The 15,161-nt window shown below is 36.3% G+C and overlaps 1 protein-coding gene across 4 annotated transcripts in view; it reads left to right on the top strand.

The window, feature by feature from the left end:
• Positions 1 to 15,161, top strand: part of MPP7 (membrane palmitoylated protein 7) — a 143,428-nt gene that overhangs the window by 79,678 nt on the left and 48,589 nt on the right. For all 4 annotated transcript variants that reach the window (XM_042816650.1, XM_042816649.1, XM_042816653.1 and 1 more), the window contains 2 exons: positions 2,466 to 2,543; positions 7,063 to 7,143. In XM_042816650.1, the coding sequence (XP_042672584.1) occupies positions 2,466 to 2,543; positions 7,063 to 7,143 (159 nt within the window). The remainder of the gene's footprint in view (positions 1 to 2,465; positions 2,544 to 7,062; positions 7,144 to 15,161) is intronic.

The following is a 15,161-nucleotide window of genomic DNA, read 5'->3' as shown; positions in this document are numbered from 1 at the left end:
GAAGTGAAAGATATTGCCGCATACAGATCTGATTAAAACATACCCTGTGATTCACTGAACAAACAAGGCAAAATAGTGCCCATTAAATCACATCAGAAGTTTTTAGAAAAAATCACCTGTGTTGCAACTTGAATGGAAGTGTGCTGAGGGTGCATTGTCTTTTTCCAGAGAACGTGGAAGGTTTCTCAGTGGAATCAGTGCATAGTGCTATTCCAGCAAATGAGTAAAACTTCTACTGCAATGTAGCAAAACTCGATATCCAGAACTGTTCTGTTATTATAGGTAGATTTTCCCACTTCCTTGATTAGCTCTGGTTGTTTGCAGCAGACTTGGTTGGGCAGTTGCAATCTGTAACTCCTCCATAATCAATTAAAACCTTCATGATTTTCTTAAATGCTTAGCTGAACTCTGATATCCACTGTTGGGAAAATAAGAATTTCGTTTTAGCCTTTGCTGGCAATGGAGAGAGCTGTTAATTTATTGAAGTTACGTTGTACCTTCTCTTGTAAACCTAGTCTTTGTTGCACAAATTTACAATTTTATAACACGTTTTACGGGAATGTCCTGGCATCTTTTAAAATTTCACTGATAAAGATGCTTTCAGGTTGTCCAGTGTAAAATTGGAAGTGGCTTCTTTGTTTTGTTTGAGCAGGAAGATAGCAGAGGAGACAGCTTCTAACCTTAAAGTGGATGGAAGCTCAACCTGGAAAAAATCAAGATGTTGATCGAAGCAATCAAGAAAATGATGGATTCGAGTTTGATTTATTATGCCTTCTAGTCGCTTAAGTTCACAGTCTAAGAAAATCAAATTTCTGCTAAACTCAGGGAGCTGCTGCTCCTTGCTTTGTTTAGTTTATGTGCTCTGTATACTAGAAATATGAAGTTTTCCAGTACTTATACTTTGTCCAATATGGATTGCTTTTACTTGTCAGAGTAAACAATGTCTACATAAGCTGTGTACAATTCACTCATGTTCTGGAGAAAATGCTGCCTTGCATTTAGTTTCTACTAACTATTCAGAAGAGATCATTTTACATTTTACAATATTTTTGCTTCATACTTCATCTTGGCATTTCAGAACTTCAGTCCTTTAGCAAACCACTTAGAGAAATCATCTTACCCTGGTTATGGAAACAATGAGGGAATCAGCTACAGCTTGGAGATTGTTATGCCACATTGCATCAACGAGTATCAGATGGTCTGTACTTCAGGGTGACCTTCAGTCCTGTAGGCTAAATGAATGAAAGCAAGCATAGGCTTAGTAAGTGTTATAAAGGCCATCAGAAAACAATATAAACAACAGACATCATTTGCATGGTATGACCTTGCTGTGGGTGTAGTTGTTAGGAGCTCAGATGGAATCCCAGAGAAGGGGCTGGGGAGAACTGCCAGGCATCACTGGGGGTTCCATACCCCATGGATACAAGGGGCTCCTCAGCAGAGTTCTTAGTCCAGTGTTCCTTGCCAGACTTCATATTCCCTTGCCGAGCACAAACACTGCTGCTTCTGCAACTCCTCCAAGCATCTGGAGGCCATGCCTTCTTCAAAGCAGTGGGACTGAAGTAGTAATCTCAGGTGAGATGGATTCGCATCAGTCCATACTACCATTGTCTTCTGTTTCTTTCATCTAAATTCAGATTAGTACATCTGTGTACCTTGAGGAAAATCATGTAAATGAAATTGGAGGCTTAATATATCACTCTGTGTCGTTCTGAAATAACTTTTAAGAAACTTGTTAGAAGCTTTAAAGTATTTTGGCTTGTTAAAGCTTTCACACTGGAAAAAAATCTAAATTTTGAAATGAATGACTTGTGGAGGAGGGAAGAAGTTGTATATTTAAGTGATGCTATATCCTCTCCTCTTTGGAGAGAAGCAAAGCATGCTGCATGACTCCTCATTAAAAACTTTACATGCTCCTAACTGACTTTAACTTGCTGAAGGATTGCCTTTTTCTTTCAGATGTGTTAGAGTTCATATTAGCACTACTTTACCCTTGTTTCTGAATTATTCTAATGACGGCAGCGGCTCCACCAACCTGTCTGTCAAGATGTGGGTGGCAGGCTATTATTTCACTTCATAAATCATAATTTACAGGGCTTTTTATATCCATCTTGGGGATAAACACTTTATGCTTTGTGTTTTCAGCAGCAATATAAAATGTAATTGATACTTAAAGCAATATGTTAGAAATATGGACATAGAAAACAGGGAGAGAAAAATCACAAATGTTTAGTTTTTCTGTGGGTTGGTCTACATTCTGAGCATTTTTTCCGTCTGATTTCATATTCTTAGCACTTCAACAGAGGATGATGATGAATTACATGTACATGATTGCTGCCTGTAGGTTACTGTAAGGATGTTTCTCTAGTTACAGGCACTCAGCGGATCAGTAGCTCAACAGGGATGTTTTGTAATGTTTCTTGTGCTACTAAATAAACTGATCATTTTGCACTATTGTCTTCTAGATTCATGAAAAACTGCATTATTACGAAAAACAGAACCCTGTGCCCATACTCCACAGTGCAGCAGCCTTGGCAGATGATGTAAGTGTCCCCTGCTGAGATCACTGGTACCAAGTCTCCCAAAAAACTGTCTGCAAGCAAAGCTCCTCATAGTGCAAACATATGAATGTAATCCTCTGAGCTGAAATCGTAAGAAGCTGCAAATGTTTCCAAAGGTGCTGTCATCACTGGGCTTGTTGCTGATATTGCTTTGATTTTTATTCACTTGCCTGTTATAAAAACACTGCATGTTAGATAGCCTCTTGTTCTGCTGTAGTAACTACGTAATAGAAATTACAGGTTGGAATTCTACCGGGAGGGAAAAAGCTGTCAACTATTAGTGTTTTGAGAAAGTCACAGACAAGAGGAATGCTTTGGAAAAACAAAGACAAATGAGATAGCAGTCCTGCTGACAGAGCATGAAAAATGATAGATAATACTACAGAAATGAAGCATATGAAATGCTTAGGAAGAGGGCTTGTTAAAAAAAAAAAAAAAAAAAAAAAAAAAAAAAAAATTTTTTAAAAAAAAAAAAAATTAATTTTTTTGTAATTTGGTTTTTTAAAAAAAAAAAAAAAAAAAAAAAAAAAAAAAAAGTTATTTAAGAGAAAGCACAGTAGTGATTTATGGATATTGGAGCTTTCTAAATTACCTTCATAACCAAAAAATAAATGGTAGAAGTGGTCACCATTGATGGAGTAGTTAATTTCCTGTTACTATAATTTTTATTTTAAAGAAAAAAATCCAACCTGCCATTTCTTTCTATTTGGTTAATTCTAGGATTCAGATGAATTGTGCACACACCTGTATAAACTATGACTGAACCTGAGGTAGGCCAGGACAGAGAAATGTTTAATAAACTGTGGTTTAGGTGAAATCCAGAAATCTTTGTTGCACCTGATGATCTCTGGTTGTTTTCTTGGAAAAGGGCATAGGTATTAGGGTCTTTTTCAAATACAGCACGTTTGAAACATCACGTATTTTATAGATGTTTTAAAATCATAACCATTTTTAATATAATTCATAGCTTTTCAAATTATACAAATTGTTAATGTTGTAAATGTAGAATGATAACATTTTAAAGAAAAAACTAAAGTAAACATTTGAAGGCTCTTGAAAAAGGGATATAATGTAATTTAATCATACTTCAGTAGGAGGAGAGCTATATCCTATAACATACCAAATATAATAATGCATCAGTTTTGACATCAGGCATAAATTAATGATATTTTTTTAACCTTCAAGTAGTTTTGAATAATGTTGATAGTAATTTTGAAAATTAGAAACCCAGTTGAAATTTTCTTCATTAAGTTCCTGATGACATATTAATAATCCTTGTTAACATTTGTTTTATGGATCTCCAGGCTAAAATTCTTAATAAGAATCATTTCTTATTTTTGGATGCAAAACATAATTCTTGATATTTTCAGAAATGCTGAGCAACCTCATTCTCTGTTCAGCTCCATTTAAAATATATAGTGTTGGATATCCCCAAGTTGAAGTAGTCTCTCACTCTTCAGTTTAAGAGAGGTCAGTTTTTTCTTTCCTTACTCCATGGATGTATTATTATGAACATTTTAAAAATACTGCCATGTATAAATATGCATATGTTGGAACATGAATATTTCTAGACATCTGCTGTTTCCAAGCATAGCTTTTTTTTTTAATGATCCTATTGCAGGCACTTTGTTGTCACTTATGTGTGGTTGAACAGCTGGTTTTATGGGCACCGTCCTGTGGAACTGGGATGTCCTTTGGCAGCTGAGGTCAGGCCTGCATTTTGTAGGACTTTGTGCATTTTAGTAGCTATCAACAAGCTTTGAGAAGTGGATTTACATACAGTGATTTTTGTACTCCCCAAATGTTTGGAGTTTTGCAATGGAAGCATTACTCAGTTTTTGGCCCATTCATCTAAGTGTCAGCTTCAGGGACTGAAGTGCACGTTGGTGATGGAACAGCTTATTTCAGTAGGCTTTAAATTACCATTTCCCCCCCCTAGTTCTGTAATTATACAAAGAAGGAAATAGTCTTACTATCAAGTACATATTTCCTATTTAAAACATGAATTTGGATGCTGCTAGTGTAACTAGAAACTGTTTAAGGACTGCATTTTTATTCTTGTGTTTGGTATTAATTTTTGAATCAATTTTAGAGGTAGCGATTGTGACTGGGCTTATTTTCTGAAGGTTTTCATGTTCCTTGCTGCCATTCCTTCTCACACCTCACTGTTGGTGACTGTTAAAGTGAATTTTCCATCAGAGATTCTGTTTGCCTCTTATTTTGGAGCAGCAGTGTTTGCAGTTTTCTTGATTTCAAGCAAATAATATAAATGTTGTTGAAACTATAAATGTATTCTTCACATAATGCTTTTAGGCTGCTAGAAATGCAGAACTGACAAAAGAGGTTTCAGAGCTTCCTCAAGAAACTTCAAACTCTCTAACCCCACAGTGTTCATCTCTCCACTCTCACTCCAGATCTGTATCCCTCCTCTATTTCATATTTCTTTCTCCAAAGTTTTCATGAAGGACTTGGTAAAATGTCCTTCCACAGAGAATCTTAGAAGAGTTCTCTATCAGCTCTTCCTGCAGTCTTTGGCATGTGAGGTGATCCAAAATACTCCATATTCATTGTACTTCTGCTAGCAACAGTAAAAATAAAACAATAAAAATCCAGTCCAAAAGTGCTAGACGCAAGCAAGCAGCTCTGGTGATAGGTGTTTGCAGATGTGGTAACATAGTTCTGCCTTCCTGCTTCTCTGGATATCACGAGGCGTTACATGTGCATTTAGGACTCTTATGGGAGTATTTGGAAAACTCTTATAAATGATGTGAGTGAATACAAGGTTTTAATTTTTTCATTTCTGAAAAGTATTTTCTAAATTACGATGAGATTCGAACATCTGTTAAAGCAATAACACTCTTGCTGTTATGTACCCACATTAACATTTGCACCCTCAGAGCAAAGAGCTCAGAAGTTTGAACTGCTCGTGCACATCATCTGAGAGAGGAATACTGAGCGGTCGTTCTTGCTGACTGATGCGTAGTCCTGATCAATAATACACTAATTAATAGATTTTATTCTGTGATGAGAAGGTAAAGAATGAAAAAGGAGCGAAGGGAAACTGTGTCATTGAACTGCTGTCATTCCTATTGCAGATTATTGTCGGTTTTGCAGAGCTTGTCCATAGAACATGCAGACTAAATTGCAGTCTGGTTACTTCAGTATTTGGCTTTATGGGCATGAATGTATTTCATTCTGCCCTTCTGTACAGCAGTTGTTTTCTAATCTTTCTGTAAGGTTACCCGAATGATGTTAAGATTAACATTAATTATATCTGAACATTTTTGTCTATGAATTTTAGGTGTAAGGCTTAGGGAGTGTACATGTGGAATTTTTCTGTCAGTCAGTTCTGTTAGCTTTCTGTTGAAGCTTAAAAAAAGTATTCAACCATGTTTGATGTTGTCTATAACTGCTTTTCTAGATTTGTCTGTTATATATTATTATGCAAAATGTATTTCAATACAGGCTTATATTGAAAACTTATATAAATTGCAAGTAAGATTTGAAAATTAAGCTAGATGAATAAAATTACTGGCTCCAAATAACCAATTTTTCTTAGAAGTGTTTTTATGATACTGATTTAGTGCAAAGAAAACGAGTGATTATCTGAAATCATTTTGGATTATGAGCCATGTAGCTTCAGAATCTTAAACTAAAGTTCAGTGCTCTGAAATATGTTTTAGTTTTTCCTACTTCTGGAAAAACAGTCGAAGTCTGAAATCCTGTAGTAAAATATGCCTCTTGAGTCCAAATTAGCTGAGAATGTCGTGATAAGAAAAACTAAAAACATGAGCCAAATAGCCATGGGATTAAAAGCTAGACTGCTGCTCTATTGTTCACTGAACCACAATTTTGTAATATAACCAAACATAAATTACTGACCTTGTTGTTAGGACATAGTCTGTGCATTTCAGGGCCTTGAATTGCTGATGACCTGTTATGAAGTATATTATGTTTAACCTCCTTCACATTTAACAAGCTGCTTCCAGTGTATGTGTAAACATAATAAAAGGTTCAGATTGCTTGCACTGTAGGGGCACTTTGCTTTCTTATCCCACTCCTAAACAGCACAGCTACTGTGGGTTTTTGGAAGCAGTGTGGATTTCACCACCTCATTCAAAACTGTTTTTTATAGACAGTGTCAAAGTTTGATCCAGTCATTTTTACAAGCAGTCCTTTGTCTGCACGCGAAGGACCATTCACTTAAATGAAGTGCTGGGATTTGCCCTCATTGCTATAAATCAGAATGTGATCTGGCTGCACTGTTGCCAGAAATGATTACTTGTGTTAAACTGAGCCGAAAGGCCTGGCTTAAATCTAGTCCGCTGAGGGCCAGAAAGAGTAGCATGGTGATTGATGGTGTTTTTCTTCATGCTGGCTTCTGTTTGAACACACTGGAAAGTAATAACCTTGAACAAGATAGATTCTTGGTTGTCACTGATGCACTGGGTAAAACAATGCCTTTCTAATGGTCTCCGTGTCAATTCAATCTCCCCCACAGCTGGCTGAGGAGCTGCAGAGCAAGCCACTGAACAGCGAGATCAGAGAACTGCTGAAACTGCTGTCCAAACCCAATCTCAAGGTGAGGATGTGTTGCACCTGCAGAGCACTGACTGCATGGGTGTGTGCAGCTGCTTTCTCAGGCTGCGTGGATTTAGTCTGCCTTAACAACTACATGCACTTCCAAGAAAGGGACACGACGTTAGTAGGAAATACTATTTATGAACAAACACATTTAACATGGCCAATAAATTATGCTGTTACCAATATTTATAAAGGGAAATCAGTGGAAGACCATTGTTTATTTACAACACATATGGCAAAAAGTAGATGGTTACTTTTTTTTCTGTAGATTATTTTTATTGTATAGTCTTCATAAATTTATTTTAAAAGTTCATTTACTGAAAGATCATCAGTCATGCTTTTGGTTTAATTGCACTGTGCGTAAATGGTATGACCTGATATTTAGAAAAAGACTCCTGATGGATATTTTCAAAAAATTATAATTTTGAAAACTTCCTGCCAAGTTTTTGGGCTTCACCAAGTGCATCTGTCAGCAGCCTCAGAGCTATAGAGAGTCACTCAGGTTGAAAGGGATCTGGGGAGGTTGTCTTGTCCATAGTCCATCATTCTGCTTAAAGCAGGTTCAACACTGAGCTCAGAGCAGGTTGCTCTGGGCTCTGTCCCAACCAGATCTTGGAAATGCCTGGGAACAGACATTCCACAACATCTCCATGCAGCCCGTTCCAGTTCCTGATTATCTTCATAGTAAGAATTGTTTCCTTATATCCAGTCAGAACCTCTCGTGTACTGTTGTTAATGCACACTATTTTTCCACTCTGAAGAACAAAGAAAGAATAACAAGTGACTTAGTGCTCTAGGTGCATTTTGCATTGCTAATTAAATGCAGCAGTTGATAAGTTTAGAGGAAAAAATGTGGTGTGGTAAGGAATACTCTGTGAGACAGTTTCTTCTTTATATTCCCTATAAAATACTGATGTAAAAAGCTGCCATACCATGATAAATTTAAAGTGCTGTAACACTTTAAAGCGAATATCATTTTTGCCTCCTTTTTAAAGATTTTTGCACAGCTAGTTTTTCTGTAGTTTACAAAGTGACCAGCTGTTTTATCTCTGAAGGATTGAGTAATGGCAGTAGCTTAGTACAAGAGAAAAAATTGATGCATCAAATTGCAAAGATCCTCAGTGTCACTGTGGATATGTTTTTAGTGATGGCCCATGCAAGCCATGCTTCCAAAGCTTTAGAGGATTGAATCCGAAGACATCTGGTTTACCACTACTGCATTTCTCCCTCTTTCTCTCTCTTTCAGCCTCCTTCCCCTCCCCTAGCTGTCTTCCCATCTTGCTCTTACATGCTTTCTCTCCTTCGCTCAGTGTCTTGCTGTCCCTCTATGTTTCTCTCACTCCCACTGTTACATTTAAGCTGTTAGATTCTCATCTTTGCAGGATTTTAGGAAAAGAGTTGCTGTACCCTGAGTAGGGTCTTAACAAGCTTGAAGATATGCAATAATTTAGCAGATATCTTCCTTGGCTGTAGGAAGAGGAACTGGTGGCTGTAGGGTCTCAAGACCTTTGCATAGTCACACCAGCTCATCCAGGGAAAGGGCAGCTTTCTCTGCCCTGCATAGCTTGTGTGTGCTAGCAGGAAAAACTGTCAGTATACCTATTTTCTAGAGATTGTCTTCTCTATCCACCATGTCCTGCCAGACATGACTGGAAGAGATGGTAAATGTCACAGCTGTCTCCATCAAGGAGACAAGGCAAGGGTGCTGCATGCATTTCACAGGCCATTTGGATGCTTTCTCCTCCTTTCTCTTAGACAGAAGGGGAAAAGTGGGACTCAGTTTTCTAATTATTCTCCTGAAATGCTCTTAGTCTGTTCACTTGAATCAGAGCTAATGTAGTACCTTGCTGAAGATTTTCTCACCCTTCACTGTTAGGCTGATGCTTAGAGAAGATTTATTTCCCTTCTATATTCCTAGAACAAAATGATGTCCAGAACAAAACTTTTCCACGCATCTGAAATTACTTGGGATAACTGATGCGTGTTTTCCAATGATGCTATATAGACTTTATCTGAAAATTTGTATATGGCTTAATTTGGGATTGATTTAAGCCATCTGTGTTTTACTCTGCAGGGGAAACTTTCCTCTCCTGACCTGGCTTATAACCACAGTGCTATCTAGAGCCAGCAGGAGAGCTTCCACTGCCTCCAGCTCTTCTGTAGCACATTCATGGCACCATGATAGATGGCTAGGATAAATTTCTGCACTACAGCACTGCTTGCAGAGGTTTGGTTGTGTAAAGTCTTTACAGCAACTGTATGATTACATGAATATTTATATCTTCTCATTTGTGTTACAATATTTTGTTAAATACATTTCTGAGCATTTCCATCCAATACATACATACAGCTTTGATTGTGTGCATAATGTTTTTATTGTTTAATGATTTCAATCCATAGTGAGATACTCTAAGCAAGAAAAATTATATTTATCAGACCTGAGATTTCCAAAATGTCCTGGAATTTGTTAGAAGGTTTTGTTGGGTGAGAAGAAATCAGGTGGGTTTGTTTATGTGTATGCTACACATTGACATATAGCTATCAACAAGAAGTTCAGTGTTCCTTTATCTTACAGCCTGAATCAAATTGAATGCAGTATTTCATTTTTAAACAATCCAGAACTTAACTCACTAGAATGTATAATCATCTCACTTTCAGAAAACCTAAGTGCAGCAAAGCACTTAATTCAGATGATTTGTGTCATAACCCCAAATGTGTAATCAAATCAGTTTTGCATGATGCTGATAAATGTTTACACTTCTGGTGTGTATGTATGCAGGTATAAAAGCTCTTCCCAGTTGTTTGTTGAAAAGCAGCTTAAGAATTTCACTTGTGGAAGCTTGAGTGGTGGCAAATAAGTAGAGCTAGTTGTATTAAAACTTATATTTCTGTGTTTCCTATGGCAGTGTGGTATGTGGGGATTACTGGCATTTTAGTTGTGTGTTTTTATTCAGTTGCAATAAAGTAGCTCAAAGGTAAGAGTGGCAAGTTAACTGTAGGCCAAGTCAATTTGCTGACAGACAGTTCTGGCCCTTAATCTGACTGTGTTATGGCTTCTTTTAATTTATATTTATTTGTATTTATTTGACACAGGAGCTGATGCTTACATTCACTGCATGTTAGGTAACCCGTGTGATATTGCAGAAAACAGCAATCCTCTATTTTCATTGTAAGCACTGAGCGGGGGGCAAAGAAGGACTGTGTTGCTGTGTGTAGGGTTTGATTCCGTACAAGTTAGGGTAATGTGCTGCATTTAAAGATGATAATTCCTGGTCTGGCTGGAAGCTGGATACTGCAACCTGCCTCTGGCTTTCTTCTCAGTTCCTGGAATGACTTTTTAAGACGTTCATAGTTTCTGAGGTGTAACCATGAATTAGATTATTTTTCACTCCCCTTCAAGCTTACCTTACTTATTTTATGAAGGAAACATTTAAGAGATTGTTTGTGTGTTCAGGATTTGTGTTTTACATTTCAGTTTTACTGATGGACAGGACATTACATTGAAGTACTGCCAGTGTTGGAGAGTTCTTGTTTGGGAGCAGGGTGGGAGAGGGGGTTGAATTAACAGTAAAATTAAAGTATTTTTGAGAATTAATGGTAGGACTTTGATCCCCTATACTTTTTAGCCAAAGATGAATTTAGAAAGTGAATGTTTTCTGTCTGTCATGTGAGTGCATGTTCTGGACTCCAGTTAAGGGGTATGTGTTGAGTATTGATGTGCTGTTGAGAAATGCTCCACTAAGTTATATTCAACTGTATGTTTGGGAAACCTCAACTGATCAAAATTCTTCAGATTCCATTTCTCAGTGTAAGTTCTTCATTTTAAATATCAAGGAAATTTCATTGTCATGACTTAGAACTTTGCCTACAGTTCTAACTTGCTACATAGAGAATGTAAAGAATATTCTTCCTAACGTATTTCTGTTGTAGATATTGTATCTTTTTTTCAGTATGTGTTTTTCAAGGAAATATGAAAACAGAAATAGCTCTAGAGCTGTATTATTTACCAACAATCTGCTTTGCATTTTAGAATGAAGTAGGAAAAATGGGAGCATCTTTTTCTTTTTCTCCAGAAAATTCTCTACAATTTTTTAAAGATATATTTAAATAGTTTGAACTAGGAAGGTGAATTTGCAGATAAGCTGTAAAAACTGTTCTTTTTGGTACAGTGCCACAGCACAAGAGCATAATTGTTATTATCTTTTTTAATTATTGGAAACCTGAAAAACTAAAGCAATCAACTGTAGGAATTAACATTTTAGGTACTTTTTTCTTTAATGCATCTGTAAACTGCATCGGTAAAAAAATAATGGACCATCTTTTAGTTCATTGAATAATTTCATCTCAGTTATACTCACTTTGACACAGACTGGATATTTCATTTGTATCTCACTTGCTGTTTACTTTGTGTTTGTAACAGCAGTTACTTTCCTAATCATCATGTATTAAAATGAGAAATTTATCATTTGAAGTTAATCCCTGTTATGATAAATTTAGTGCAATTTAAATTAATATGAAATTATAGTTTTTTGCAGTCATCAGTATACTAAGCAGAACAGTAATTATTTTAAAAACCTTTGCCACTGTGCTAAAGCTATTCTGGAGGATGTTTATACATCTTATGACCTGAAGGAAATTAAACTTTTTTAACCTCCAAAGAATGCCAGTGGTGGTTCTGTCTATTTTAGCAGAGTTTATCTTCTGTTTATGTGCAGTGAAAGGGTTGCCAACTGCTAGTTAAAAACATGAAGCAGGTACATAAACAAGGGCACAAGGCACAACTGTGAATGACTTCAATGCATCATGGTATAAGGGAATGTAAATTATTTGGAACACTTTGGGAGCTGTACCTGTAGCTATGCAGGGAACAAGCCATGGACATTCTTTAAGTATTTTTCTTGGCTTTGCTTTTATTACTGTAGAATGTATAGAATTTTGGAAGTAATTTGAAGATAAGTTGCAGAGTAAAGGGAAAACTTCTCATATATGACTGGGAATGTTTTCAGATTAATTTATTCAAGGACAACTTCAATGTGCCATTCAAAGAAATACCAATTCTTTGCACTATGATGCTTTGATTTTTTTTTTTAATTGCCTTGAAATGGCATATACCAGAAATGCATGTGCCAGAAAACTGTACATAGGTTTTATATACATAGATAAATATAAATAAAACTTGCTATTTAAATAAAGTGTTTATTTCAATTTCACCAAGCATAAACAATTTGCATTAGTAAACATTTTCATCTAATAAGTACATTCTTGGCTTTCCTTCAGAATGTAACCATGAGTTAAAATGAAAACTGGAGGCAGTGAAACTAGAGCAGCTTAGAGCAGCTTTTATTCTTCATTTAAATGTTCCCTATATTTATTTAGGTTTCTTAAAAAAAAAAAAAAAAAAAAAAAAAAAAAAAGTCTTCTTTTAGCTTGAAGTGTAGCTTTTTCATTGTCCTATCCTGTTTGTTTTTCTTATATTTCATTAGTAGTTTGTAAATCCTGGGCTTGGTAAACAACTGCTGCTGGTACCTGTGCCATCTGAAGCTTACTAGATTTGCATGGTGTCCTAATAGACTGTTGGGAACAAAGTGTTCACTCGTTCTGTTAAAAAAAACCAAACATTTTAAGCTTTTATCAGTAGAGCTTTATAAAGCTGCCTTACAGTTAGTGGCAAAAAATGACAGTATAATTTACTAGGCAGGAAACAGCAGGCATTTCTTCTATGAGAACTGTAACACGCGAAGCATTTAAGGACCACATTGGGCTATAATAATACTAAGTCAAATCTGTTTTCAAAAATTTTATGAAACTTTTATTGTAACATAATTATAAAAAATCTGAACCTAAACCTTGTCCTTTTTCCACCATTTCCTTTGTTTTTAGACTTGCTGAGGATTTTCCATCAGGGCTTTTTCATTGAAATATGTGGTTTCTGCAAAGTCAACACTTTCCGCTGGAAATTGTTGGGATTTGCCTACAACTGTTCAAGTCTTGCATCTGGAAAAGCCAAACACAAATTTCAGATCAGTTAACATCTGAGCTCCATTTGTGCTGTTACTGCATCCCAAGCACTTGAAGGACCTTTTGACTCTGACAGCACCAGTGTTCTCTTTCTTTACTCACGTCCTAGGAAACTTTTCTTCTTTTAATGAAATATTCATGCTCACGTACGGTAACACAGTCTGCAGTATTTGTTTAGGAAGCATAATTGTCCATAATTTATAACTATTTACTTGTCAATGGTCTTTGAGGTTTGCTGGTAGGACTGGTTAAAAGATTTTACTGTAGTGTAGTTTATTAATATATGGTGAGCTGGAGCACAATGTACTTCATATGTCAACAGAGAAGTGACCTAATACTCATTTGCAAAATCAGAGGCCAGTACTAAATCAGCAAGAATGTGCTTGATTTTGGGTGGTATGCTGTGAAATACCATCTGCAAGAAAGAACTATTCATTTTCCACCTAATATATTGACATTTCCACAACTGTAAGCAAGGAATACAGCAATGATGATTTGCTGTATATAACGCTGGTAGCCAGCAGACGTCCTGAGCACACCGACCGTGAACTGGGAGAGGAGAGTACACAGTGCCAGGGAGTCTTTGTTAGGACATGAGTGAGCTCCTCTACCCAGTATTTCCTGCCTTTATTTGCAAAAGAGAGAGCCAAGGAGAAAGGAGGAGAGCAGGGAGGCTGAGGTGATTTCATATACTTATCTTAAAAGAAATGTCTCTGTTATTTGTTTGGATAGACAGATCAAAGGCTATTTTTGTATGTTTTTTGAAGAAAAAAAAAATAAATAGTAGGGAAACCCTCCCTCACGCGTTTTGGCATCCTCACTAGTGGAAAAATACATTCTATTCCTGATTTTCCAGCTTTAGATCTTGACTTCCTATTTCAATTTCCACTTGTATCCAAGGTTTAAATGAATTTTTCTGTACAAAACTTCTTTGGATGGGAAGCTCTGGGAGAATACGTTGCTATCTATATTTTTGGAATGTTTTTGTTATTAGAATGAAAGAAGTAAAACTAATATGTAATAACAATATTGTCCTACAAACAGCAAAAAAGCTTTGATTTTTCTTATGAGACAGAGAAAATCAGAAAGCAGTTGCAGCACACTCTGAATGTGGTAGGAACTGACAGAGTATACATGTGACAGTATACAGCATGCCATACAACACAGATGTAAAATGATAGAAGGGAATTGAAGTAATACTGCATGAGTAGATTTAAGTAACAAAATGTTATTCTGGAATGGCTCTCAGGTCTGTTTCTCATGTTAACAGAGCTGAGGTCAAGTGAAAAGCCTGTGTTGCAATCCTCTTAGATGTATGGAAATGAAAATGCTCATTGGCAGCTAAGGTATAATAAACAAAGGCAGATAAAACAAACAAAAGTGAAGCCAGACAGGTTGGCAGGAGAAAATAATAATTAAAAAAATGTAATGGAAAAGCAAATCAGAGGAATTCCATGGCTACACATACAGTCTTTACCACACTAATTAATCCTCTATAACACATGTGAGATTTCTAAATGGCGTATTTGTAGCATTCACCTACAGCACATAAAAGTTGGCAATGTTACTGAAGCTGGCAATATATGAGGAGGAAAAAATCAGTATGGATAATACCACATCCCCTTGAAGTTGCAGTTCTTTTCAGCTAGTGAAAATGGAAAAACTGCACAATGTGAAACAAATAGTGCTTTTGCCAGTGAAAACCAGTTGTCATCTTTTTATGCTGCTTTTTCCTTCAGTTATGCTTTTCCCTTCCAGTTGCCAGTCCATATTCTATCTGAACTCTCCATACTCTAAACAGTCTTCTCATTTCTAGCTCATTGCTGAATTTTTTCAACAGTGGTCCAGTACAATGTCACAATTATTTTTATCATTTTTCTCCCTTTCTACTTACTGCTGAATTTCCATTCAGTGGCAAGACTGTGCATCTCTTCCCATGATTGCATGGTTTATAGATATGTGAATTTGCTAATCACATTTGTTAATATAAATATTTTG

Source organism: Centrocercus urophasianus, unplaced genomic scaffold (assembly GCF_019232065.1).
Source record: "Centrocercus urophasianus isolate 14NV4802_14NV808 unplaced genomic scaffold, USGS_Curo_1.0 seq_16, whole genome shotgun sequence".
In the NCBI taxonomy this organism is placed as follows: domain Eukaryota; kingdom Metazoa; phylum Chordata; class Aves; order Galliformes; family Phasianidae; genus Centrocercus; species Centrocercus urophasianus.
This window is presented reverse-complemented; position numbering and strand designations above follow the sequence as displayed.